Source organism: Nilaparvata lugens, chromosome 3 (assembly GCF_014356525.2).
Source record: "Nilaparvata lugens isolate BPH chromosome 3, ASM1435652v1, whole genome shotgun sequence".
NCBI classification, from domain to species: Eukaryota; Metazoa; Arthropoda; class Insecta; order Hemiptera; family Delphacidae; genus Nilaparvata; species Nilaparvata lugens.
The window spans coordinates 15560843-15588570 of NC_052506.1; the positions used below are offsets into that span (position 1 = coordinate 15560843).

Consider the following 27728-nt stretch of genomic DNA (forward strand, 5'->3'; position numbering starts at 1 on the left):
TTTTAAAGTTTTTATAAAAGGGTACCGTACTACAACTTTTCATATTGTTTTTATTAATTTGAATTTTCGAATGTTTCATTACTTTGTAGAAAATTATCCTCGAATCAAATAAGTGCCGTTATGCTAACACACATTTCTTCCAAAAATACTTGTTGAACTTAATAAGGTACCTATAATAGCCCAACTATGTTGGTATTAAAAATGTAATTCAAAGCTCGCGAAAGCTGCGTTTGCGTTAATTCAGGACTGAAAACAAGCTTTTTGCTGATGAAATCGGGGTTTGCCCTTGCATTTTTTCATGTAAAAATGGATTGGATTGTTTTTTAACATGCGATTATCAAGATAATAATATAACACCCTGCTTCAACAACTCGAAGGATAAAAAATTCTCCCGCTGTCCCTGTTGTAAAATACCTATTTATTTTGTAATCGGATTAAATGGTACCGGTACCGGTATTCTAACTTATATTACATTTTTTCATGTATGCTCCCAACTACTTTCGTTGTTTTCACCAACTTTCTTTCAGAATTCTAAAGTGTCATAAATAACCGTAAAAATCCTGTAACAAGTTGATTATTACAGTAGACCGACCTATAGATTTCAATGTTTCTTTTTCAATACTCATGTTATAGAGACAACGTCTCGATATATTTCCTTTGAAAGAATTTCCTCTAGTTATTAAGAGGCCATTGAAACACTTTATTTAAATGTGTATCAATTTGTAAAGTACCGCCGGTGTAATTAATAATTGTACACATCATATATAATTTCATAATTTATTGATATGTGACCTAATACACATTCTATGCTCCAAGGAGTATAGTAATACGGCCCTTGGTACCGTATCCTATCTAGATTAATCCAAATAGATAAAGTTGATATAATCTACAATAGACTACCTAAGAAACACAATAGCCATCTGAATCTGAATCTCAACGTTTTAAATAAATTACAGCCCAGTTCCCATAAATGGTTAGAGGCATGGTTGAAGAAGAAATCCTTCTACACAACTGAGGAATTTAGAAATCCTGATATATTAAATCTGAACTCTTAAAAAAATAAGCAGACTACGATATCTAAATCTGTGAATAGATTATAATTTGACAAGACTCTAGTATATAGTAAGTTGCAAGTAGGTACTTTATTGTAAAGATTCTAATTTTAATTCTTTAATTTGATATAATTATAATTTTACAGTGCACAGTTATTTCTTGTTTCTCTCCATTGGTCTATCATCGTAGATAGAAACGTTAGTATCTACGGTATGTTATTATCGTACCGTACGTTAGATATTCATCCCCTCATCCTCACCTAGGCTTAAAATACTTTTGAAAGTTTCCTTTGTGAAAAATAAATACAGTTTCTTGAATGAATCTCATGATAATAATAGGCCTACTGTATAAACAAACAATAAATATTTTATTTCAATAGAATATAGTTATAATATAGGCACTGTATATAATTTGTATAATAAAATATTTTCTGAGCATTGGGAAATCATTCTTCCCAAAATAATATACCAGCTTTTAGTGAAGCTGAATAATATACTAGACGTAGCTTTTGATGTATATATTTCACTTAGGTATACATTATATGAAGTAAGTTGAAATTCTTGTTCCAACTCGAAATAATAATACCGGTATGGAATATATAATATATATAATTCAACAATTCAACATATCAAACTTTTTAATTATTACAGAAATGTATTTTTCACATATTTTAAAAATAATTTCTCTTCTTTGTTATTTCGAAGGAAATTATTGGCCTACTACCGTATACAATTAATTATAGTGAATTTTACAGTTGAATATCTTAAATAATGAAGATTTATCTAAAATACTTGAGAGTGTTTTTAACTGAAACTTTTTAAAGAGATTTCAACTAAAACTTGAAAGATTTTTTTATTCACAGTTTTCCTACGCGCGGTGATATACCATAAGAGAAAATGGTAGCCAACGAATTTATTGCTATTCTCTTTTATTTTAAAGAGTGTTTCAAAATATAACATAAGAATTAGCTTATATTATTAATAAAGTATTTTAATATATGGCTACTTGAATTTTCATAGAGAATTGCTATTAGTACTCTGCTTGCTTATTATTACCGTATCTTACTAACATCCAAAACAATAACTCTGATTCACATTCACCTATTATTTTTTGGTTTGTGTATCTTCAAATTGCTTTATATAGAATTTCTTTCTGTCCTGCACTAATGTTTTGAGTTTTTAGATTTTTCCACATTTGAATTGTTAAAGTTTAATTCAATTACACAGTATTTCTCAAATTTATTTAAAAACAAAACTCGCAAAGAAAATTAAAATACAAAAACTGTATAATCAAAATAGGTACAAATTTCAAATACAAAATAACAGGCTTCATGGTAGAGTGTGTTGAATAGAAAGGAAGAGGGGAAATACCTAGTCATGGTTTCCCATGTAATAGGCTGGTGGAGGGTTCATTATTATGAGGTATTATTGAGATATCACTATGCAAACTTTTTATTTTTCCTATAGTTACCTTGGAAAGTGACCATTTCTGCACTGATTACAGAACGCAAAGAATCACTTTTCCGCACTAGTGCAAAGTATTACTTTGTGTACTCCAAGTGCTGACAGATGGAAGTGGGAAAAATAATAATCACCTATCGCCCAAACAGATTGTCAAATGATTTGAACTTTTCTCGAACATTTTTTAGAGAGAGGTGGGGAGCTATAGTTTCTCTCATGTCTTTCGATTTTGATTTTTATCAATTATGAATTTTAAATTGGGTTATCAATTTTTAAATAAATTAAAGTTGTTATTAATAACAAAATTACACAGACAAACATTTGAGGGATTTCAGCCATCATTTTACTCATAATCCCCGACTTTTCATATTCAATGGTAACTGTAGGAAAAATTTAATGTGAAATACGTGCGTAAAGATCCTCTGCTGCACTCAAGAAACCATTCTGCACTCGCCTTCGGCTCGTGCGTAAACGTTTCTTTTGGTGCAGCAAACTGTCACTTTGCGCACTAGTTGCACAAATAACTATTGAAGATCATACTCTTCAGAAACTTAGATTAAAAAGCAGTCATGTTTGACGGCTTGAAACAGAGATATGAGTAGTCTAGATAAGTCTAAAACTTCTAAAATCATGGGACTTGCATAGATGTAGACTAGTTGGGCAGAGTTGATTATTTCTGAAACACACTCATCGCCATAATCATCAGGGTTATTGAGGAAGCAACGTATTGTTTTCACTACCAATTGGGCCCCTCGAAATGCAATCAGAATAAAGTAGTGAGTAGATTTAATGTATAACTCATACACTTCATAGGACAGTTGTAGGGTTGAATTTGTGCATGGTGAAAAGTCATTTTTGGTGTATCTAAAAGCCACAGCATTTGAGGGCAGGAACAATGATGTCTCTTTCGCCACATTGACATGAGAGCTTTCTGTCGAAATTGTTTCACTGTTACTCTCAGCATTTTCAAAAACTGGTTTGTCTTCAAGTGTTCCTTCTCCAGCAATGTTCAGAGTCATATCATGTTCTCCAGTAGTATTATCTAATACCTGTTCTCTGCCATTAATCTGTAAAAAAATGCAAAAGTTATTCCCGCGAGTCAATCTTATGTTAATTTAGAGATTGAGATGGCTTTCAATAATCAATTAATGAAGAAGGATAACATTATTTATAATTTTATACTTAGGTATAGTTTTCACTTTTTGTCATACAATATTATTGATAATAAGGATTTTCGAATAAAATCACGTCACTTTTATGGGCTATTTTATTCAAATTAAAAAACAATACGGTATAAAAAAACTATATTAAAAATATTTTAAAGTTTTTATAAAAGGGTACCGTACTACAACTTTTCATATTGTTTTTATTAATTTGAATTTTCGAATGTTTCATTACTTTGTAGAAAATTATCCTCGAATCAAATAAGTGCCGTTATGCTAACACCATTTCTTCCAAAAATACTTGTTGAACTTAATAAGGTACCTATAATAGCCCAACTATGTTGGTATTAAAAATGTAATTCAAAGCTCGCGAAAGCTGCGTTTGCGTTAATTCAGGACTGAAAACAAGCTTTTTGCTGATGAAATCGGGGTTTGCCCTTGCATTTTTTCATGTAAAAATGGATTGGATTGTTTTTTAACATGCGATTATCAAGATAATAATATAACACCCTGCTTCAACAACTCGAAGGATAAAAAATTCTCCCGCTGCCCTGTTGTAAAATACCTATTTATTTTGTAATCGGATTAAATGGTACCGGTACCGGTATTCTAACTTATATTACATTTTTTCATGTATGCTCCAACTACTTTCGTTGTTTTCACCAACTTTCTTTCAGAATTCTAAAGTGTCATAAATAACCGTAAAAATCCTGTAACAAGTTGATTATTACAGTAGACCGACCTATAGATTTCAATGTTTCTTTTTCAATACTCATGTTATAGAGACAACGTCTCGATATATTTCCTTTGAAAGAATTTCCTCTAGTTATTAAGAGGCCATTGAAACACTTTATTTAAATGTGTATCAATTTGTAAAGTACCGGTGTAATTAATAATTGTACACATCATATATAATTTCATAATTTATTGATATGTGACCTAATACACATTCTATGCTCCAAGGAGTATAGTAATACGGCCCTTGGTACCGTATCCTATCTAGATTAATCCAAATAGATAAAGTTGATATAATCTACAATAGACTACCTAAGAAACACAATAGCCATCTGAATCTGAATCTCAACGTTTTAAATAAATTACAGCCCAGTTCCCAAAATGGTTAGAGGCATGGTTGAAGAAGAAATCCTTCTACACAACTGAGGAATTTAGAAATCCTGATATATTAAATCTGAACTCTTTTAAAAAATAAGCAGGCTACGATATCTAAATCTGTAAATAGATTATAATTTGACAAGACTTTAGTATATAGTAAGTTGCAAGTAGGTACTTTATTGTAAAGATTCTAATTTTAATTTTAATTCTTTAATTTGATATAATTATAATTTTACAGTGCACAGTTATTTCTTGTTTCTCTCCATTGGTCTATCATCGTAGATAGAAACGTTAGTATCTACGTTATTATCGTACCGTAGCCTACGTTAGATATTCATCCCCTCATCCTCACCTAGGCTTAAAATACTTTTGAAAGTTTCCTTTGTGAAAAAATAAATACAGTTTCTTGAATGAATCTCATAGGCCTACTGTATAAACAAACAATAAATATTTTATTTCAATAGAATATAGTTATAATATAGGCACTGTATATAATTTGTATAATAAAATATTTTCTGAGCATTGGGAAATCATTCTTCCCAAAAATAATATACCAGCTTTTAGTGAAGCTGAATAATATACTAGACGTAGCTTTTGATGTATATATTTCACTTAGGTATACATTTATATGAAGTAAGTTGAAATTCTTGTTCCAACTCGAAATAATAATACCGGTATGGAATATATAATATATATAATTCAACAATTCAACATATCAAACTTTTTAATTATTACAGAAATGTATTTTTCACATATTTTAAAAATAATTTCTCTTCTTTGTTATTTCGAAGGAAATTATTGGCCTACTACCGTATACAATTAATTATAGTGAATTTTACAGTTGAATATCTTAAATAATGAAGATTTATCTAAAATACTTGAGAGTGTTTTTAACTGAAACTTTTTAAAGAGATTTCAACTAAAACTTGAAAGATTTTTTTATTCACAGTTTTCCTACGCGCGGTGATATACCATAAGAGAAAATGGTAGCCAACGAATTTATTGCTATTCTCTTTTATTTTAAAGAGTGTTTCAAAATATAACATAAGAATTAGCTTATATTATTAATAAAGTATTTTAATATATGGCTACTTGAATTTTCATAGAGAATTGCTATTAGTACTCTGCTTGCTTATTATTACCGTATCTTACTAACATCCAAAACAATAACTCTGATTCACATTCACCTATTATTTTTTGGTTTGTGTATCTTCAAATTGCTTTATATAGAATTTCTTTCTGTCCTGCACTAATGTTTTGAGTTTTTAGATTTTTCCACATTTGAATTGTTAAAGTTTAATTCAATTACACAGTATTTCTCAAATTTATTTAAAAACAAAACTCGCAAAGAAAATTAAAATACAAAAACTGTATAATCAAAATAGGTACAAATTTCAAATACAAAATAACAGGCTTCATGGTAGAGTGTGTTGAATAGAAAGGAAGAGGGGAAATACCTAGTCATGGTTTCCCATGTAATAGGCTGGTGGAGGGTTCATTATTATGAGGTATTATTGAGATATCACTATGCAAACTTTTTATTTTTCCTATAGTTACCTTGGAAAGTGACCATTTCTGCACTGATTACAGAACGCAAAGAATCACTTTTCCGCACTAGTGCAAAGTATTACTTTGTGTACTCCAAGTGCTGACAGATGGAAGTGGGAAAAATAATAATCACCTATCGCCCAAACAGATTGTCAAATGATTTGAACTTTTCTCGAACATTTTTTAGAGAGAGGTGGGGAGCTATAGTTTCTCTCATGTCTTTCGATTTTGATTTTTATCAATTATGAATTTTAAATTGGGTTATCAATTTTTAAATAAATTAAAGTTGTTATTAATAACAAAATTACACAGACAAACATTTGAGGGATTTCAGCCATCATTTTACTCATAATCCCCGACTTTTCATATTCAATGGTAACTGTAGGAAAAATTTAATGTGAAATACGTGCGTAAAGATCCTCTGCTGCACTCAAGAAACCATTCTGCACTCGCCTTCGGCTCGTGCGTAAACGTTTCTTTTGGTGCAGCAAACTGTCACTTTGCGCACTAGTTGCACAAATAACTATTGAAGATCATACTCTTCAGAAACTTAGATTAAAAAGCAGTCATGTTTGACGGCTTGAAACAGAGATATGAGTAGTCTAGATAAGTCTAAAACTTCTAAAATCATGGGACTTGCATAGATGTAGACTAGTTGGGCAGAGTTGATTATTTCTGAAACACACTCATCGCCATAATCATCAGGGTTATTGAGGAAGCAACGTATTGTTTTCACTACCAATTGGGCCCCTCGAAATGCAATCAGAATAAAGTAGTGAGTAGATTTAATGTATAACTCATACACTTCATAGGACAGTTGTAGGGTTGAATTTGTGCATGGTGAAAAGTCATTTTTGGTGTATCTAAAAGCCACAGCATTTGAGGGCAGGAACAATGATGTCTCTTTCGCCACATTGACATGAGAGCTTTCTGTCGAAATTGTTTCACTGTTACTCTCAGCATTTTCAAAAACTGGTTTGTCTTCAAGTGTTCCTTCTCCAGCAATGTTCAGAGTCATATCATGTTCTCCAGTAGTATTATCTAATACCTGTTCTCTGCCATTAATCTGTAAAAAAATGCAAAAGTTATTCCCGCGAGTCAATCTTATGTTAATTTAGAGATTGAGATGGCTTTCAATAATCAATTAATGAAGAAGGATAACATTATTTATAATTTTATACTTAGGTATAGTTTTCACTTTCCTTGTTTATTTTATTATGCACTAGCATGTAACCCGTGCTTTGTACTGTGGAAAATTTAGTGTTGTAAAATGCAAACTCCTTATGTCCAGGAAACATCAAAGAATAGAATAATATATTATTTATTAGTTTGTTTAAAATTACGTCGATAATCTTCATAAGAGTTTAAAATTTCCAACAAAAAATAGGTTTGATATGTCTAAAACCCGCAACCAACCGCGCTCGCTACCAACTATATAAGCTGAGGAGTCACTTGGAGAACGCCCTGTTTGGTTGGGCTTTTATAGTTACACGGTAACGCAAAATTCAAATCACAAATTGAATAAATTAGTTTCAATTATTAAATAAGAATTAATTGATTAATAACAATGAAAATAATCCCATATCCACATTTCCATCCTCGGTGAACTCAGAATCTTTAATCAAAATTTCAAGGTTCAATAGTTCAGGCATCATTTGTGTATTTCCATAAATGTTTGAAACAGTTATTTCCTTTATGACAAAATAACCATTTCCTTTATATCCTTATAATAAAAAATGCACGATTTTTTCACTTTTTAAGTGAATAATCTCCATTAAGATAAACTCGCTTTCTATAAAAAAAATTGTTTGAAAGCATACAATCAAAGCCATGTTATGGTTTTCAGAAATTCCACAATCACCTTTTTTCTTAAACAGTAATTTCTTTATAGATTAATAATAAATTTATTAGCTCATAATAATAGGCTACATAGAAATACTCAATTTTATATGTCAATGAAATTGATTTAGTTATTATGAATTTGAAAAAAATCAATTAAAGCCGGCCTGTAGATAATCGTGTAAGCTGCTATGAGCCGTGCTATGAATTTAGAAAGTTAATTTTGAATTTAGAATTTAGAAGCACACACAATATAACTTAATAAAAGGGATGCTTGATAAACATACCTAGTGCTAGTGAACGGGAAACCAGAAAAGACAAGAGAGACAACGAAATAGAGAGAAGGTATCAATTATATTGTCACCTCTTACAGTGAATTCAACAATTAATAAAACAAAGAAGTTAATAAAACAAAGAAATCAATAAACAACAAATAAAACAAGAAGAAGAATCATGAAAACCGAAAATAAAATTACTAAATTTAGAAAGTTATCTCTGATATACTTAATTCGGCAATAACCTACTCTGTATGCTCTACATTTTAAAACGTTTTAGATTGAATCATAAAAGCTTAAAGGACTCTAATTTCAAAAGAGCAATTATTGAAAATTATCATCGATATGTCTCAGAAGTTAATCATAAATAAGAATAAATATTTTAAGAAAAGATCCACATAAAATTCATAAAATTCTTAGAACATTAAATTTTGAACACACTTGGAAACTTTAAAACACTATCAAAACATTATCAAATATTAATGATCCCCCCAATAATAACTATTTAGTATCTTTATATCATGAACGCTGCAAGGACAAACATTCCTCAAGTATCACATCATGGTATACTACCTTAAAAAAAAACTATTCAAAAATATATGTCATCAAAACAAATTTAGGAAAGGTTAGGGTCCTTGAAACTTCATTTGATCCTTTACAACTTTAAGATGAGAATTATTTTAAAACATTAAATTTAATCAATAAGGGACATTTAAAAATTCATGTACTCATTCAACTTTTAGTAGTTTAGAAGATTATAATTATTTATAAATTTAAAGAAAACTGAAATTCCCAGCTGGATCCTTACAGAGAAAATATGGCCTCACTTTTCAATGTAAAGATACAACCGAAAATCTATTACTCAAACCAAATTAATAAAATTAATAATCTATCTATCCCCAATAATATCTCAAAATTATGATTTAACAAAAGTCTAATTCCGCACGTTTTACTTGATTGAAAGTCTGTCGTCACTAAAACCCATTTTGTCACATCCGGAGTTCCTGGGACGTTCGTTTAATTTGGAAAAAGTTGTTACCTCATAGCTGTTTCTTCAATTGAATCTAGGCTCGGTGATCGAGCTCTACACGTCCAGATGGACAGGAGACAGCATACCCCAAGCTAGGACGGCCATCGATTCAGAGGCGTCTCAGCGGCTTAAAGACACACGTTCATGAACCCATGAAATGATGGATTCGTACGTTGATCCCATACTTGATGTTCCCGTACTTACACCGCTGTTAGAATAAAAAAATAAACTAGGATAATACAAATTAACTTAACTTCAGTTATATAATAAAATCAAGGCATTACCTACTTCAATCTCTTGATTTAAAAGAATAGAATTTATTTGTAATAAGGGTTACGCCCTATACACAAAGCGATGAGTGCATAGTCTTCCATAATAGGCCTACATAGTACATAATTCACAAGTTGATTGAACAACTTTCCATATCAACTTTCGAGTATAGTTGTTTAATATCAAAAAGATTCTCTTGAAAAATTATATGATATTTAGGTGATTTCTCCCTAATCAAAATCATTGAAATGATTTCAAATATGACAAATAAAGATGATAAAATTACTAATAGAATTAATCATAAAATACAGTCTCTGAAAATCTCACAAATTGACAGATCTATTTTTATAAATAATAATAGCTTTCTCTTCAGAAATAATACAAGCCAAAAATATCTTAATTCCTTCTAATAGGCACTCTATATTTCTACAAAACATATACCGTTCATTTTCTTACAACATTTTTCAGTTTGAATTACCATTTCCATCTTCCATTCAAATCAAAAGGACTATTCTCAATTTTTACACTTTAATTACGGTACATTACAATAAATACTTTGATGGAAGCTTTCATTGAAGATAATTTCCTTAATTATATTATAAATCTATGACGTACCTTTAGTAGCGGTTATAGGAGAAAAATCTCCATTGTGAGGTGACAATTTGATACTCTCTCTCTCTCTTCTCAATTAAAGCGACTACAGAGGCAAAAGACTAAAAATGCTGCTGGAACAAAAGGTTCCAGAGCCAAATACTAAAAAAAGCCTAAAGCTGGCATGGCAGCCATGATTAATACAAAGTTCTGAACAGACTACATTTAGTACTGCTAATGACAGTCGACAGACGCTGAGTGAGTCCACTACGCTTTTCTCGTCTTGAGGTGGACAGCTGTGAGATCGTCCATACTAAATAGACCTAACCAACACCAACTGTGATTGGCAGTTACTATTCTCTAGAAAAATTTCCACCAATAGAAAGGGACGTTACAACTACAATTTAAGATACATTCTCCCACCAAGTGACAGCTATTTTTCCTAGGCAGCTATAAATTCCTTGCCTTATAAGGTTGTGAACCAGACTTATATTCTAGGAAAATCGTTGATCTTCCCACAACTTCTACACACACACCTATAGAGTCGACACTACACAACGCAAAAAGCAAGGTTCATGAACTAGACTGTTGCTCCAGGAAAATTGATGTTATTCCTAGGATCCTAGCTTCTACGCACACACTTACAGAGTCAACACAACACAACACAGAAAAGCAGAACAGCACGATCCATTTTTATAACAGGCTAACTTCTCAGGCTAATTTGCATAATTCTCATCACTCATAATTGTAACAATATTTATTGTTACAATACTCCCCCTTCTTGAGTGTGGAACACCGGGTTGAGTCGTAAAAAATTTGGCAGAAAACAACATGACAATGATATCAGTAACACCCTGTATAAGAGCAATAACTACAAAAAGGAATTATTCACCTCAAAATTTCAAATAAAATACCAATAATGAATCTCAAACTAATCAAACTCGAACTACAATCATGTGAAAGCAACAAAATTTTTTTTTTTTTTTTAATGAATTTCAAAGAACTAGCCATAAACATCAAGAGGAACAAGCAAAATAACCAAGTTCAAAATTGTTTTTAATTAACCAAGTGGACTAGCAACAAATTTCGATCTCACAAAAGTTAAGACAAATCACCATGAAGGTAATCAACTAATCTGGAATAATCAAGATATCTAAGAAAACCTTGTGGAAAACTCGTAAAATTTTGCAACCTGAGACACACAAAAAAAAATTTGTAAAGTCAACTAGAAATTGTGCAAAACCGGCTACCAAACTCCACATCTAGACGGGCCCTGTCTCATATGAAGCTAAACAACCAGTAATAGACATCAATAAACAGTGACAAAATAAAATCAAAATTAATAAAACGACCAAAATATTTAAAGAGACTCTCCAATCAATCCTCTGCTGTTAAGTTCATAATCAGATTATCCCATAGCTAACCTCAACAAAAAAAATTTAAATAGAAACCACCAATCAAAAAAAATCATCAAATTATCACAATCATATGACCAGACCCTCATAACTCGACAAGTTGTTAAAATCGAGCAACTGACATTTGACATCTCACCACTGAAACAGCTGACGGCCGCCTCATGTCAAAGCAACCCTGACCTACGTATGCAACCGCTTTTCAATGTCATGAAGCCAATAACTACACAGAGTTAACTCACATGCAACGATGTTAGCAGCTTACGTATCATGATACACGTTGACCTTGATACACGTATCAACTTTGCAACAAAACTCATATCACCCATTTATACTACTCTCTCAACTCGTATCTCGTTCCTTGCAATTTCGTGCAACAAAATAACGTCGGTTTTAGCTAAAGATAAAGGACATCGCGAATTGTCCCACAATTACCTAGCAACACCTACGCTACAATTCTGAATTTTCCCTTTTGGAAAAGACTAAGATCTTCACTGTTTCACAAACAGAGATACAACTATTCAGTACATCATTACCACTTAATTTCCGTTACTCATTACTCACTTGGGACAGCAACATTTGAGGACAATATACATACACCAGTATACCTACAATTTGTGCTTCCTATCACCTTGGCACAACCACAGTATCACAACTAATGGACCTTGGCAACTCAAAACAAATAACTTACTACAATATTCTCTCAACACATCAAATTACTACTTACTATCTTCTCCTTGTATACTCAATTAAACTCATTTCTCCAGCACATGAAGAAATATGACAGTACAAACGCCTAGGCCAATGATCATGATAACAGACACTGAATCATATCATAAAGAAAATTTTCCACTATCGACTAGTATATAACTGAACTAAGCTCCACAAAAAATATTTGAACAAAATTTTATACTGCCTACCACACTCAATGAAGAACCTTCAGAAACTCAAACCTTTATTTTAAGAATTCCATTGACAAAGACAAGCTAAAGCAAACAACATAAGCATATTCCCAAGATTAATGAAAATAGTCCCCATATTCTACCGTACTGAAACCTGTTCCATTTCCCGTTACATATTCCCTTTTTTTTTTATCATCACAAAAGTTGTGAAAAATTGAGTTACCTAGATTTTCTTCCCGTTTCCTATTTTCTATTTTTTTGTTTTATTCAATCATTTTTCCACGTTTATGTTATATTAAAGAACTACTTTTCCTAATATTCTACCTTTTCCCGTTTCTTCCCCTTGTAATATTAATCAACTTTTGCTGCAATTAATATAGGACATGATTCTATATCCTGTCTATCTTATTCAATTATTATTCTTCACTTTATTATTACCCATCAAATAATATCTATAAAAATTCAAGGTCACCATACTAAACCAACACTATAATTTATTGAATCTCCCTAATTTATCCTCACAATACTGCAACAAAAAATAATCAATTATCCTATCACCAAGTAAAATTAATTCTCATAATCAATTATCACCATACAATTCAAATATTATTTATTTATTTTTAATTTCCCCAATTCTCTGTATTGAAATAAATTACTTTCCACTGTCTGCATCACCAAATTAACTATAGCAGTATAATATTTATTATTATAAAATCCAAATTCGAACTCTATAAACTTTCTAAATTTTCTCTCATTCATTATACTTAATTTTGATTCAAATTGACTTATTTATTAACAATTTAACTTTCCCTATTAAATTAAATTTTTGATTTTCACTACCCACATTATTTAGAAAAAAAATTTATCCCCAGAAATTGAAAATAAATTTTGACAGTGTATTGTGGCCATTCCCAGCTATCAATCTAACGAACCTTTCAACTGAGGCTTACCCTAAAATTTCAAAAAAAAATCCTGATCTTGGTTAGCATTCCATCTATTTTCTTCAGACCCCCATAAATCTTCAGAAAGGAACCACACCATTCAACAGAATAACCCAATTTTAGCTCATACTACTCTGAGTACCTTTTGCTAAAATTCTATCTTCCATTCCACAAATACAACAAGGATAGTCCCAGCTATTAACCTTGATTTGTCATATGGACCTCATCTGAGTAGTGCCCCTTACAACTGGCGACACTCACTCCAGATACTTAATTCATCAAACAAAACTACAACTTCAACAGATAAGATTTCTCACATCTACCTATCTAAGCTCAAAAAAAAATTACCACAGCCTAAAGGAAACGTTAACAAACCCTATCACGTCTGACAACTCTCTTCACAATGCCAGACCACAAAATACACCCTATATTTTTATAGCACATTACTGACCCTAACAATGAAATATTATCAAACAACTGAAATTCCAGTACTAATCAGATAACTAAATTTTGATAGACGAACATCTCAAACAATATAATAAAGGATAGACAATGTTTGTCTCGGCACCAACCTTACAGTATGTTGGCTCACCAGACCCGCTATTGAAGATCAGCATCACGGACAACATCAAGACTCAACACTGCAGCCATCGTCTATCAGCTCAATCAAACGCAAAATCGCCATTCACAAGACTTGGTGGTCTTTGATGCAACACTGAAATTAGGTTTTCATTAGAAGATGCAAGGACTAATTTAAACACAACATTGAAACTCAAACAAACAAAATAAATTCAACTAAATCAATCAATTAATTATTATTTTTCTGCTATACTCCTCAAATCTAACCTTCCTTCAACTTGATTCTCAATTATCCAGGCTACAATCTGAAGTGCTACTGTCACTACAGTCTTCTGACATATCATAGCTTCTACTAAATTTCTGACTGTCCCTAACATGTCATTTTCTATAAGAATCTCAAAAAATAGAATTGTCCCTACACCAGTATAATGCCTTGAGTGCCCTAGCTCAAGCTAAATGGAAACACAGACAGGGAAAATATTAATATTGATCACATTAATAAAATAATAAAAAATTCAACTTCAATTAGTTTATCTTCAGCATTTGTATGCTGCTCCAAACTTCAATACTCATTTCTGGAATCAAGCATTCATTAGCCATAAGAATGTTTATCAATTTTATGAATAAACTGATTTGAAATTAACATAATAAGTCAATAAAAGGAGCAAAAGCAGCAGAGTGGCGCAGCGAATTGTGCCGTGCTATGAATTTAGAAAGTTAATTTTGAATTTAGAATTTAGAAGCACACACAATATAACTTAATAAAAGGGATGCTTGATAAACATACCTAGTGCTAGAGAACGGGAAACCAGAAATGACAAGAGAGACAACGAAATAGAGAGAAGGTATCAATTATATTGTCACCTCTTACAGTGAATTCAACAATTAATAAAACAAAGAAGTTAATAAAACAAAGAAATCAATAAACAACAAATAAAACAAGAAGAAGAATCATGAAAACCGAAAATAAAATTACTAAATTTAGAAAGTTATCTCTGATATACTTAATTCGGTAATAACCTACTCTGTATGCTCTACATTTTAAAACGTTTTAGATTGAATCATAAAAGCTTAAAGGACTCTAATTTCAAAAGAGCAATTATTGAAAATTATCATCGATATGTCTCAGAAGTTAATCATAAATAAGAATAAATACTTTAAGAAAAGATCCACATAAAATTCATAAAATTCTTAGAACATTAAATTTTGAACACACTTGGAAACTTTAAAACACTATCAAAACATTATCAAATATTAATGATCCCCCCCAATAATAACTATTAGTATCTTTATATCATGAACGCTGCAAGGACAAACATTCCTCAAGTATCACATCATGGTATACTACCTTAAAAAAAAACTATTCGAAAAATATATGTCATCAAAACAAATTTAGGAAAGGTTAGGGTCCTTGAAACTTCATTTGATCCTTTACAACTTTAAGATGAGAATTATTTTAAAACATTAATTTAATCAATAAGGGACATTTAAAAATTCATGTACTCATTCAACTTTTAGTAGTTTAGAAGATTATAATTATTTATAAATTTAAAGAAAACTAAAATTCCCAGCTGGATCCTTACAGAGAAAATATGGCCTCACTTTTCAATGTAAAGATACAACCGAAAATCTATTACTCAAACCAAATTAATAAAATTAATAATCTATCTATCCCCAATAATATCTCAAAATTATGATTTAACAAAAGTCTAATTCTGCACGTTTTACTTGATTGAAAGTCTGTCGTCACTAAAACCCATTTTGTCACATCCGGAGTTCCTGGGACGTTCGTTTAATTTGGAAAAAGTTGTTACCTCATAGCTGTTTCTTCAAATTGAATCTAGGCTCGGTGATCGAGCTCTACACGTCCAGATGGACAGGAGACAGCATACCCCAAGCTAGGACGGCCATCGATTCAGAGGCGTCTCAGCGGCTTAAAGACACACGCTCATGAACCCATGAAATGATGGATTCGTACGTTGATCCCATACTTGATGTTCCCGTACTTACACCGCTGTTAGAATAAAAAAATAAACTAGGATAATACAAATAACTTAACTTCAGTTATATAATAAAATCAAGGCATTACCTACTTCAATCTCTTGATTTAAAAGAATAGAATTTATTTGTAATAAGGGTTACGCCCTATACACAAAGCGATGAGTGCATAGTCTTCCATAATAGGCCTACATAGTACATAATTCACAAGTTGATTGAACAACTTTCCATATCAACTTTCGAGTATAGTTGTTTAATATCAAAAAGATTCTCTTGAAAAATTATATGATATTTAGGTGATTTCTCCCTAATCAAAATCATTGAAATGATTTCAAATATGACAAATAAAGATGATAAAATTACTAATAGAATTAATCATAAAATACAGTCTCTGAAAATCTCACAAATTGACAGATCTATTTTTATAAATAATAATAGCTTTCTCTTCAGAAATAATACAAGCCAAAAATATCTTAATTCCTTCTAATAGGCACTCTATATTTCTACAAAACATATACCGTTCATTTTCTTACAACATTTTTCAGTTTGAATTACCATTTCCATCTTCCATTCAAATCAAAAGGACTATTCTCAATTTTTACACTTTAATTACGGTACATTACAATAAATACTTTGATGGAAGCTTTCATTGAAGATAATTTCCTTAATTATATTAAAAATCTATGACGTACCTTTAGTAGCGGTTATAGGAGAAAAATCTCCATTGTGAGGTGACAATTTGATACTCTCTCTCTCTCTTCTCAATTAAAGCGACTACAGAGGCAAAAGACTAAAAATGCTGCTGGAACAAAAGGTTCCAGAGCCAAATACTAAAAAAAAGCCTAAAGCTGGCATGGCAGCCATGATTAATACAAAGTTCTGAACAGACTACATTTAGTACTGCTAATGACAGTCGACAGACGCTGAGTGAGTCCACTACGCTTTTCTCGTCTTGAGGTGGACAGCTGTGAGATCGTCCATACTAAATAGACCTAACCAACACCAACTGTGATTGGCAGTTACTATTCTCTAGAAAAATTTCCACCAATAGAAAGGGACGTTACAACTACAATTTAAGATACATTCTCCCACCAAGTGACAGCTATTTTTCCTAGGCAGCTATAAATTCCTTGCCTTATAAGGTTGTGAACCAGACTTATATTCTAGGAAAATCGTTGATCTTCCCACAACTTCTACACACACACCTATAGAGTCGACACTACACAACGCAAAAAGCAAGGTTCATGAACTAGACTGTTGCTCCAGGAAAATTGATGTTATTCCTAGGATCCTAGCTTCTACGCACACACTTACAGAGTCAACACAACACAACACAGAAAAGCAGAACAGCACGATCCATTTTTATAACAGGCTAACTTCTCAGGCTAATTTGCATAATTCTCATCACTCATAATTGTAACAATATTTATTGTTACAGCTACGATTGCAGCCATTTAATATACCAGCTGAATCACTTTACTACAAACCTGTTAACCATTTATAGATCACATTTGGTTATCTTATTAATCCAAAAATGTTTGGCAATCACCTGATAAATATTAAAGCACAACAAAATTATAAAAAAACCTTCCATTTTTGATAAAATTCGGATGTCGTAAAAAAACAATTTTAATTAATAGAAGAATACATCACACAAAATACAGAATATTTCTTCGAATTGCTTGTAAGTATTAAAGCTACTTCATCCAGTAAAATCCACTTATATTTACATCCAAGCAGAGGGAAAGATAAGAGAAGCAATGAAAATATTAATTAACTGGCAAAGTAGGCCGATAAGCCAAAAAGTAATCTCAATAATTCAAAGCAATAGATAAGTTTAAGTAGAGTACGATAGGTAGCCCACTCTTGAGTAAAAAATCTGATCAAAGTTTAAGTATGAGCCGTACCATATATTTCTTATTGAATTAATAATCGTCATTTCTATTTCTAGAAAAGCAACCAATCAAAGTCTACTAATCTAGACTATTCTACTGACTACTAATAAACATCAAACGTTAATAAATCGTAGTCAACCTCAGTAACACTGATGGTATGTTTTACATCAGACTTTAGGCTAATGTACCGGTAATGCTTTAATTTCATTGGAGACAGTACGGTACCTCTTCATGTATCATTTTGGACCTTCGGCTGCTTTTATGTAGGCAGGTAAAGCTGCATAGAGGTAACGTAGGATCTGTCTTCTAGCAGAACATGCCCAAAAAAGTTGTGATATGTTGACATAAAGTTACACTACCGTACCGTACCTAAAAACAGCAACCTTTGAAAGAACAACAATCATACAATATTATAGTAGGTAGTCTATATACACTTTATGCCACACAAAATATCCTACCTATATTAAATTGCAACAGCAACATTGACTGCAATATTATCACACAAGATTATTAAGAGGTTTATCAGCACAACAAGTGTACAATTATTATTAGATTTTAAAAATAAGGTTAATATATAATTAGGAAAAAAATGTCCACGTTCTTTGGAAATTTAATCAAATAAAATTGTGAAATTGGAAATTTCTTTGGCTTGGGAAGAAAAACTAAAATTTTTGTGATTATCTCACCTTACTTTTGTGTAATAGCTCATTTTAACTGGAATTCCAAAGTAATGAAATATTATTAAAACTCATCGAATAAAATTATTATTCATGTTCCAGACTCCTCGAATTTTATTTGTTAAAAAAAACTTTTAAAATGCGAATCACCTGTGCGATATGCGAAGAACTATTTAATGGCGAAGATAGGGAAATTATATTTGCAACCAAATGTGGCCATATCTTTCATCATCAATGTTTAACGAAATGGCTGGAAAGGTTAGTAGAAGTTCTTCAAATCATCTTCTGCTATAATAATTCTTATAATTCTTAATATGTTTCCATAAATTGCAATAGTATAGTGATATTATGCTTTGTGAAACATTAATAAAATATAAAATAGTTAAGTAATGAGATACCGTACCGGTACACAAAGGAAAGTTGAAATTTTGTAAAAGCTTTTAATTTTATGCATTAAGATGATTGAAAAAAAATTCTGAGCAGAATTTCCGTTGACATAAAAATATATATTAGTCCAGTCTCAGGTATTTTTTGCTGGAAAAAACACTTGACACGCTGATTTTTTCGTGCAATGTTTCTAGTATAGGACAAATTGAATACAAAAAAATGACTGATATGTCTATATCTCTTGAGGTTTCTACAGAATGCCCGGAAAACCACGGATTTCCTGTTCCCTTTCAGTTTTCTGCGATTTTTGCCAAATTGAGAAAATTCACTTTTGCATTTTTCTTATAATAGGTTATCATAAAAAATATGTCGATGAAACTGATCAGCAAAATATTATAATTTGAAATACAAAAATGATTTTTGTGCATTTGCAATATTTTGTATGCAGTTTTCAAATGAAGTGCACGCTCAGTTCATTTGAAGACTGAACTCTTCAAGTTATTTGTTATGTCCTTATTAACAAGCTTTCCAAATCCTCACATAAAAATGTAATAATTTTCCAGGTCAGATACGTGTCCCCAATGTAGACAAAGAGCGTCTAAGAAGAAAATCTATCGTATATTTTTCAATATGTCTGATGAGAATGAATCCAGCGCAGTAGCATCTCTGATTGATGGCTTAGAAATGGAATTGCATGAAAAGACCGAAGAAATAGAAAAAATGAACTCTGAAAGACAACAAAACTTCCATCTAGTTGAAGAATTAAGGTGCGTTTATGTTCATCAATAAAATTCTAGTGAGCTCCCTCCCTGGGCGGAAGAATCATCTATTTAGGAGAAGATATATTTTTTAATTTACTTCAGTTATATCGGTATAGTTTTTTTAATGATATATGAAGCAATAATTGTTTAACTGCTGCATGTAGGTTACTGTATTATTTATAGCGTACGAAGTAGATCAACCATTTGAAGTTGTAACGTATTATAATTTAATTTTTTTGGTGAATGCTATTCAGTTCATATAGTGTCCTACAAATTGGAAAATAATATTAATATTCTTTGGCTAAGCCTTATCCCAATCATATGAGGTCGGCATTTCCTTCCTTCAGCCGTCTCCTCCACAAAATCCTGTCCATTTCCTCCCGCGTCTCCAATCCTTTATTGATTGATTGATTGATTCTTTATCACAAATGATAAACCTTTCTCCCGCAAATCAACCTCCACTCTGCCTCATCCTTGGCCTTCCTCGCCCTCACTTCCCACCCAGATCCAAATCTTGCACCCTCCATCCCACATAATGCACGTCTCTGCACATGTCCAAACCACCTCATCCTGGCTTCCTGCATCTTCCTACTCCTACCCAACATGGTCTCACCTCAACTGTACATCTAATCATCTCATTATGAATCCTATCCCTTCTCGTGACCACACACATTCATCTCAGCATTCTCATCTCAGCCACTTCCATTTTCTTCTCTTGCCTCTTTGAAGCAGGCCAGGTTTCCGCACCATACAACATACCGTAGCTTTTCTCACCACCGATCTGTACACTTTATTTACACTTAAAGTAGATAAAGTTCACTCTCTATCAAGATTTGCCTCATGCCAGAGAGTGAACTCTCTGTAGTTCAGTCTCTATTACAGTTCACTCTCTTATCACAGAGCACATACTACTCATCCTTCTCCAGTTGAACCATCCGCAATTCAGTCTATGCTGTATTTCCGCATCCAGCCCACCGTCCTTTTGCAAACTTGAACCCAGATACTTGAAGCTCACAGATGATTTGTGTTGCCTTCCATCCAGTTCCTCGGTCAGTTCGTCATCGTCCCCGAATGCCATGTACTCTGTCTTTGTCCGGCTTATTCTCATGCCTCTTTCCTCAAGCGCTTTTCCCCAGCTTTCCAATCTCCCTTCCAACTGGTTTCTAGTCGCTTCGCAGAGCACAATGTCATCCTCAAATAGCATGGACCATGGTGCTGGTTTCTCAACCTCAGATCCTATGACATCAATAACTAGGTCAAAATATTATTACGAATAAATTCTCCTGAAATGATTTGAGACATTTCAGGTACGGTACGAAATTTGTACAAAGAGATTTTAAATGATGATTTAGGTAATTTTATCATGGTAATGATAGTAATGAACCAATTGTAGTGAAACTTGAATTGAGAATATATCAATCACATTATCAATTCACGAAAATTCACTTGAGAGCACATCAAACGTGGCTAAATAATAATTATATAATAGTTCACTTCAAATGGTTTGAATAGTTGAAAGAAGACATCACATCTTCACATTTAAAAATTAAAAATAATGAATTTAAGGACTTATGGAATAGTTGAAAATTCATTGTACAAATAGAGAAAAAACAATTGAAAAGTGAAGGGAATTGACTATCAACTTGACTTCTCGACTAGTGAATATATATAAATAAAATATTCAAATAGTATATAAAAATAAATAGTACTCTCGTTATTTTTAACCTTATTTTTATATATAACGTGTGGCTCGTTGGAGTAAGTGATAACGCGCTGATCTAATAATGAAGAGAACACAAGTTTGAATCTCGACCGGGTTAAAAAGTTTTTGACCACAGCGCAATCACATAGATATAGTCTTTCGGAGGAGACGATAATCCGTCGGTCCCGATTACCTAAAAAGTAGTCGTCATCTCTCATCATCATCCCTCTCACTCATTACCCACGCACAAGCCTATGAGCTTATGTGGGCATCACCCTCAGTATTATATAAACACAACTAAGTTCGAGCACTCATGTCATTTTCATGTGTAAAAAAGGAATGAGTAATTGACATGTGAAAATATCATGAGTGCTCGGAACTAGCTGTGTTTATATAAAGGAGAGCGTGCACTAAAGTTCTATTCATACAATGAATTTCCAACTATCCGATAAGTCCTTGAATTCATCATTTTCAATTTTTAAATGTGAAGATGTGATGTCTACTTTCAACTATTCAAACCAGACCTATTTAGGTCGGTGGGGCGGCGCGGCGCGCAGGAGAGCGGAAAATGGAAGGTCCGTGCACTGCAAGCGCAGCGCGGCGCGGTGCCGTTTTGGACTAGCTGTTTGTGACGTCAATTGCGATTTGAGGTTGGACATAGTTGTTGAGGTTAGAGTTCTAATTTGAGTAAGACATAGTTGTTGAAGTCAGTTCTTATTTGAGGTTGTGATAAAGTGGCAAGACGTGAGTGATAGATGATGACTCAGATGAATAAATCTTATTTTTGGCAGTTGTGGTTTAAGCAGAGGAAGAGGAACTAAAGAAAAAGGGAAAAAATGTGGGTACCGTACATCACATTTTTTTATTTATCCGATAAGATGTAGTAAGAATATGTAACTTATTAGCCCTACCGTAATCGTAGGTAATTGATGATCAGAATGTGAACTGGAAGACGACGGAACACCTTATTTTTACTGAACTGTACAGCTGCTTGGTAGAGTAACTATGTAATAGTGACCCGACCCCCTGGGTTGGAGAACTCGCTCAAGAACTGTTGTATTGTAATCTTTGAAGCCCGCAACTTTCAATTATACAGAGTTGATGAAAATTCTGTAAACAACTGAATACTTCTCTTACTAATTTGACAGTAGGTTTTATTGGGGATCCTATTTGAAATGAAAAATTACTCTTCAAATATTCTCTGTTGCTTCAAAATCTTATGCTTATATGAATCCAAATTTATGATACATTTCGTTAGTATTTCGATACTGAGTTCCAAAAGAAAATAAATGGCAGAAACCGCACATTGATTATTAAGCCGTATCATTTTGTTGATGTAAAAGTTGTGAATTATGTTGTACTAGCTGGCCCGGCGAACTTTGTACCGCCAAATAGTTAATGCATCTCATGGCAAACTCTAGCTGGATGCACACCTGAGGAGGCGCGATGCGGCATTCTGCATCCAAGTGCTTCTTGCTTATTGGTTTTAATGGAAGAACTCACACACACTGGATCGGGCATGGTGTGGAAGGGTGTGATAAGGTAATCTCCATAAGATCAACACTTTGTATCACCAAGCCGCGCCTCCTCAGGTGTGCTCAGCCTTAGCTTAATCTGATGCACTACATTTTTATGAAAACAATCAGTATTCACATTTATATCTCAATATAGACTTCCTAAATCCCTAATTACTACTTCTCAGTTAGTTGTGAAGCAGTTTGTATTTTTAGATACGGTAGTTGAATGCAGCTTGCTGGGAAATTGAATGGTATATCTCCTTGCTGCTGATTTTCCTGTGCATATTCTAAATTTACAGCATTTCGAGTTCTACAAGTCTGGTCGTCGTTCGTACCGCGGCATTATTATTAGAATTAGAATTTTGTGAATCAGTAGAAAGAAAATAAACAGATCAACAGTTGTTGGATGATGCAATGATTAAGATAACTGATTTTTATTTCGGTGTGTGGTCAGCTCACAAATCTTCTCCCATAAGGATTACATGTAAACTTTGAAGGACCGTGGGAAAGAGTCCTGAAGTCGGATCATAAATTTGATAGGCCATAAACCTGCTCCTGAATATAACAAACATAACTACAAAAAATCATCAAATTCGGTGCACACATAAAAAAGTTATTGAATGTCAAAAACTGAGGCTCGATTTTTATTTATATAGATATAGATAGGCCTATAAAAGAGCTGGAATAATTTTTCAGCGCGTGTGATAGCTCTCAAATTGCCTCAGCTGATGTTATGAGTGGAAAAACTAGTAATTGCATGCAATGAATACTTCAGCTGACTAAATGATAAATCATAACGTTATTTCTCTTAGGCACTTTCAATGTTATTTTTATATCCTGAAAAGGACAAAGGAGTGTGTTGATTTTGATGTCCAACGAACTTGACCTGTTTGAAGAATATGTGTTCAAAATTTGAAGCTGATTGATTAATCCTTTCTGAAGTTATTGTAGAACAACGACTTTGGCCATCAGTACCTAAGTCAGAAGTGAGAACTTGCTAACTCTAGCTCAATAACCAGTAACTATTTTTTTATAGGCTAGTTACTGTAGCCTGGCCATATTCGAAAGATGCAGATATCGGAAACAGCCGAGCCCTCACGAAGTTATCCGAGCGCGGAAAAATTCCGACCTACCCTCTGTGCACAAGGAGCGCTCCGTGACGCGGCACGACGCGGTTCCAACCCCGAAAAGACCACAGACTTTTCGAGATCCGCGCCGCGCCGCGTTCCTAGTGAACGGAGGTACACTTGATCACATGTATTTAATTCCAAGTCGAAAATTCTCCGCACCGCGTCGCGCTGCTCCACCGACCTAGTGCATGGTCTAGTTAAAAGATATATAAATATGGTACACTAGTAATTCCCTATGATAATTAAACATTCAAGTAGCATAATAAATTACTTTATCGGAGATATTATATAAAATATGTAAGTTATAATTGTACTTTAATATATGACTATTATAGTTATACATCAACTAAAACTCGTGTTCATTTTCAAAAATCTAATTGTGTAATTGTAAAAAGTAATAGGTCTACCTGAAAAATATATTACTTATTCAATTATAACTTGTTAAATAATATTATTTAAATAGAATATTTCAGTCTGCTTTTAGTAAGTAGTTCTGTTATAAGTGCTAACCAAGAAACTCTTATTTTTATAGTTTATCAGTTATTGGTTCGCTAAAGAGTAAACTATATAACTACCGTACTACAAAGGAAAAACTCTAGAGATGCATACTATTGATAATGTTCAACCAGATCTAGCCAACTAGGTAGTTTTTAACCATAATAAAACTGACCATAAATTGAAGGAAAATTTAGATTCTTTGGCCAAATTATAAACAATTCTACCTTACATTAACTCACAGAAAAGTTATGTTTTAAAAATCTGGAAGGGTTAGCATGAGCTATTTTTTAAGGAGCATTTTTTGTTAAAAATTGTATTATTTAGACCACTAACTACTAATAATTTCAAACTCCAGTTTTTAAATGTTATATTGTTGAATTTTATTGTTTTGCAGACAAAAAGTAGTAGATGCTTCCAAAGAACTTGAACAGGCAATCTGCTCAATGAAGGAAAAAGTGGCATCACTGGAAAAGAGCTGCAGTGCATATGATCCATTGTCTCCCAAAAATGAAGCATCAGAAAATATTATTGCTTCTTTCAGCGGGGTAATTATAGAATTTTGTATATGAGAGCGGGAAGAAAAACTTATTTATTCACAAGTATCTCATAAAAAGATAACCTCGTTATCAATTTTTCATAGAGTATGCGTCCCGTAGCTTTGCCTCCGTGACTTTGAAACGGCATATAGGCAAGTTATGGTTAGCGGAGTAATATTTATACTTTTACAAGAGAATAGGGCTCCAGAGTACCTAGATCTCTAGAGAAAAAGCTCCATACAGAGCTTCATTGAAGGAAGCTCCATACACACAGAAATTCTCCATGAATGAGAAAGTTGCAACTTATCACCATCAATGGAAAGAGCATGTTGAATGAATGTCAGCTGATAGGCTTCCACTGAAAATTTTCAAATATAAGCCGGACCGGAACTGTAAACTGTGTTGTACTAAAATGACACAACTCCAAAATGCTCCTTTTGTGTATATCTTTTCGGATGCAACACGTTGCTTTTGAGAAGATACAAAAGAGCATCTGTTGCTTATGGAAAGATACATTTTCAAAAGTGATGTTTTTGAACGGGTAGTATTATAGTCTAGTGGCCCAGTGGCCCTCCGCCGATAGGCAAAGCTGGAGAGGACCCGGACTGTACATCCAATGTTCAGCTAATAATACAGCTAAAAATTGTTTAGTATGAGATTTTATTGAACATATCTTTCAATTAAGCTTAATTCTAAATATAGCTCTCCAATTTACATGATCAGATAAAATGAGCAATTATTCTCTACTAAGGTAGCAGGAATAATCGCCTTGGCATCCCTAGCTATATTGGGCTGAAAATTATCCAATTATCATTAAAACGTATCTGTATTTCACAAAACATCTCTAAAGTAACAAACTTCTTAGGTAATTATTATTTTGATGCTATTGTATAATATATATGAATAGATATGGTTCACTTGAAGACACATTTGTTGACAAAAAATATATGAGTAATTTTAGAGTTTATTAATTGTCCTTTCATGTGTTGTTATCCTATGTATATTATATATATGCGTTTAATATGAGACGAAATATTTCTAGTATATATATTGAGAATATTTATTATGATGATTCAAGTAGTGGAAAGAACGGCAACCAAATTACAGACGGCAACCAAATTACAGACGACATCAAAATCATGAGTCCTCTGTGTTTGCATAAGCAAGATGACTTTTTATAATGACTGATTCTCCCTCATTCCAATAATTTAGGAGCCAGGAAGACAGGAAGATATGTCAAAATACCCTCGTTTTTAGGACGAATAAGAAAAAAGAAGGCAATAAACCTGGAATCAGATTCACAAAATTTTATGCACACCATAACACTCCATATATCGGGTACATTACCATAGTTTCCTTCCCCTTCCCTATTTTAGAAATCTAGTTCTTGCTCTCATGCTCATCATTCTTATTGATTTGTCATTAGTTTTAAATCAGCTAGAGCTGATTGAGACCACTTAACTTGAAACTAATATTTTTGATCAACTTATATTTTCCAGGGTAATGGAGAAGAAGAAACTGAGCAGCCACAATATTTGTCATGTGAAAGTTCCGACGACTCTCTCATCATTTTGCCAACTGCTGGTAAGATTCATGAAGGCAACCGGAACCCTCTGAAGCGAATTTTCACAGGCTCCACTGCATCGGCAAGGGATGATGGAAGGAGTTGCTTACGGCAACCAATATTGAAAGTCTCATCCCAATCTAGAATAATAAAAAAAGTGAAGCGGAGGAATAATAGAGAGTCTCATACACACCATAACACTTCACATATTGAACACGTTGGTTGATCTGAGCAAGTTTAAAAAAAAGACGGTTGACTCCTCAACAACTCTATATTTATAATTAAAGTGAGTTTTATCATCCCCCACACTCCAAGTTGGACTTTTAGCAACAGACTCTGTTCTACTGAAACCTCTGTTGAAATGTTTTATTTTTCGTTTTAATTCTTTTTTATTTCACACTATTATTTCTTATGTAAATTTCATAGGTATCCAAAAACGATCAAATGCAATTATGCCAGAATATCAGAAAATATATGCCTTTATATAGGTGAAGCAGAGGATGCAGGCGAGTCCAGGTTGATTTTCTGCCAACATTTTTCTTCTCAATTCAGCCTGTTGTTTTTAGTTTGAAGGCTAAAATTTGAATTTTTTGTGGTATATACATTGTCACGTGGTAATTTGAAACCACCAAATATTTCTAAATGAGCCAATAAAATGTAATAGAACTATAAAATTGGAAAGAAGGTTAGACCTATCTAAAGAGTAAATCAACTCAAATCAAGTATTATTAGTGATTAGGAGTAATAGCATTATCAACAACGATAAGAAAATATGTATTATTGTGATTTAATAATTATGAGAACTCATTGGTAAGATCAAAAAATTATAAAGCGGCATAATTGTTATTGGCGGATTACAAAAATAAAAATAAAATAAAATGCATGAA

The 27728-nt window shown here is 32.6% G+C and overlaps 2 protein-coding genes and 1 long non-coding RNA gene across 6 annotated transcripts; 1 reads left to right on the top strand and 2 right to left on the bottom strand.

Annotated features, from left to right (window-relative positions):
- Positions 1-4586: 4586 nt before the first annotated feature.
- LOC111044483 lies at positions 4587-18433 on the bottom strand. 3 transcript variants are annotated; one of them, XR_005570678.1, is made up of 2 exons: positions 17662-17849; positions 4587-7403 (listed from the first exon to the last, which is right to left on the bottom strand). XR_005570678.1 is itself a non-coding variant. In XM_039423030.1 (2 exons), exons 1-2 carry the CDS (start codon positions 18307-18309, stop codon positions 6888-6890), a joined length of 531 nt encoding a protein of 176 aa, XP_039278964.1. In that variant the 5' UTR covers positions 18310-18433; the 3' UTR covers positions 4587-6887. The 3 variants fall into 3 exon arrangements, 2 of the variants coding, with proteins under 2 accessions (XP_039278964.1, XP_022185338.2); XM_039423030.1 differs by lacking the exon at positions 17662-17849 and adding an exon at positions 18295-18433; XM_022329646.2 differs by having other exon boundaries at positions 17724-17887.
- Positions 13300-17239, bottom strand: LOC120350336. Its single transcript, XR_005570679.1, has 3 exons — positions 16867-17239; positions 15991-16190; positions 13300-14312 (listed from the first exon to the last, which is right to left on the bottom strand). It is a non-coding gene; the product is annotated as an uncharacterized LOC120350336 (long non-coding RNA).
- LOC111044492 (E3 ubiquitin-protein ligase TRAIP) lies at positions 17653-27440 on the top strand. Of its 2 annotated transcripts, none has more exons than XM_022329654.2 (5): positions 17653-17858; positions 18849-19004; positions 19697-19900; positions 25136-25286; positions 26777-27440. In XM_022329654.2, exons 2-5 carry the CDS (start codon positions 18886-18888, stop codon positions 27065-27067), a joined length of 765 nt encoding a protein of 254 aa, XP_022185346.2. In that variant the 5' UTR covers positions 17653-17858; positions 18849-18885; the 3' UTR covers positions 27068-27440. The 2 variants fall into 2 exon arrangements, with proteins under 2 accessions (XP_022185346.2, XP_039278963.1); XM_039423029.1 differs by lacking the exon at positions 17653-17858 and adding an exon at positions 18087-18224.
- Positions 27441-27728: the final 288 nt, after the last annotated feature.

Excerpts from the sequence above, each read along its gene's own strand:
- LOC111044483 (XM_022329646.2), bottom strand. The coding sequence starts at position 17,768 with ATGGAAGGTTTTTTTATAATTTTGTTGTGCTTTAATATTTATCAG. Across the intron at positions 7,404-17,723 it reads TGTGCTTTAATATTTATCAG|ATTAATGGCAGAGAACAGGT; the intron begins GTGATTGCCAAA and ends ATTTTTTTACAG.
- LOC111044492 (XM_022329654.2), top strand. The coding sequence starts at position 18,886 with ATGCGAATCACCTGTGCGATATGCGAAGAACTATTTAATGGCGAAGAT. Across the intron at positions 19,901-25,135 it reads CATCTAGTTGAAGAATTAAG|ACAAAAAGTAGTAGATGCTT; the intron begins GTGCGTTTATGT and ends ATTGTTTTGCAG. Across the intron at positions 25,287-26,776 it reads TTATTGCTTCTTTCAGCGGG|GGTAATGGAGAAGAAGAAAC; the intron begins GTAATTATAGAA and ends TATATTTTCCAG.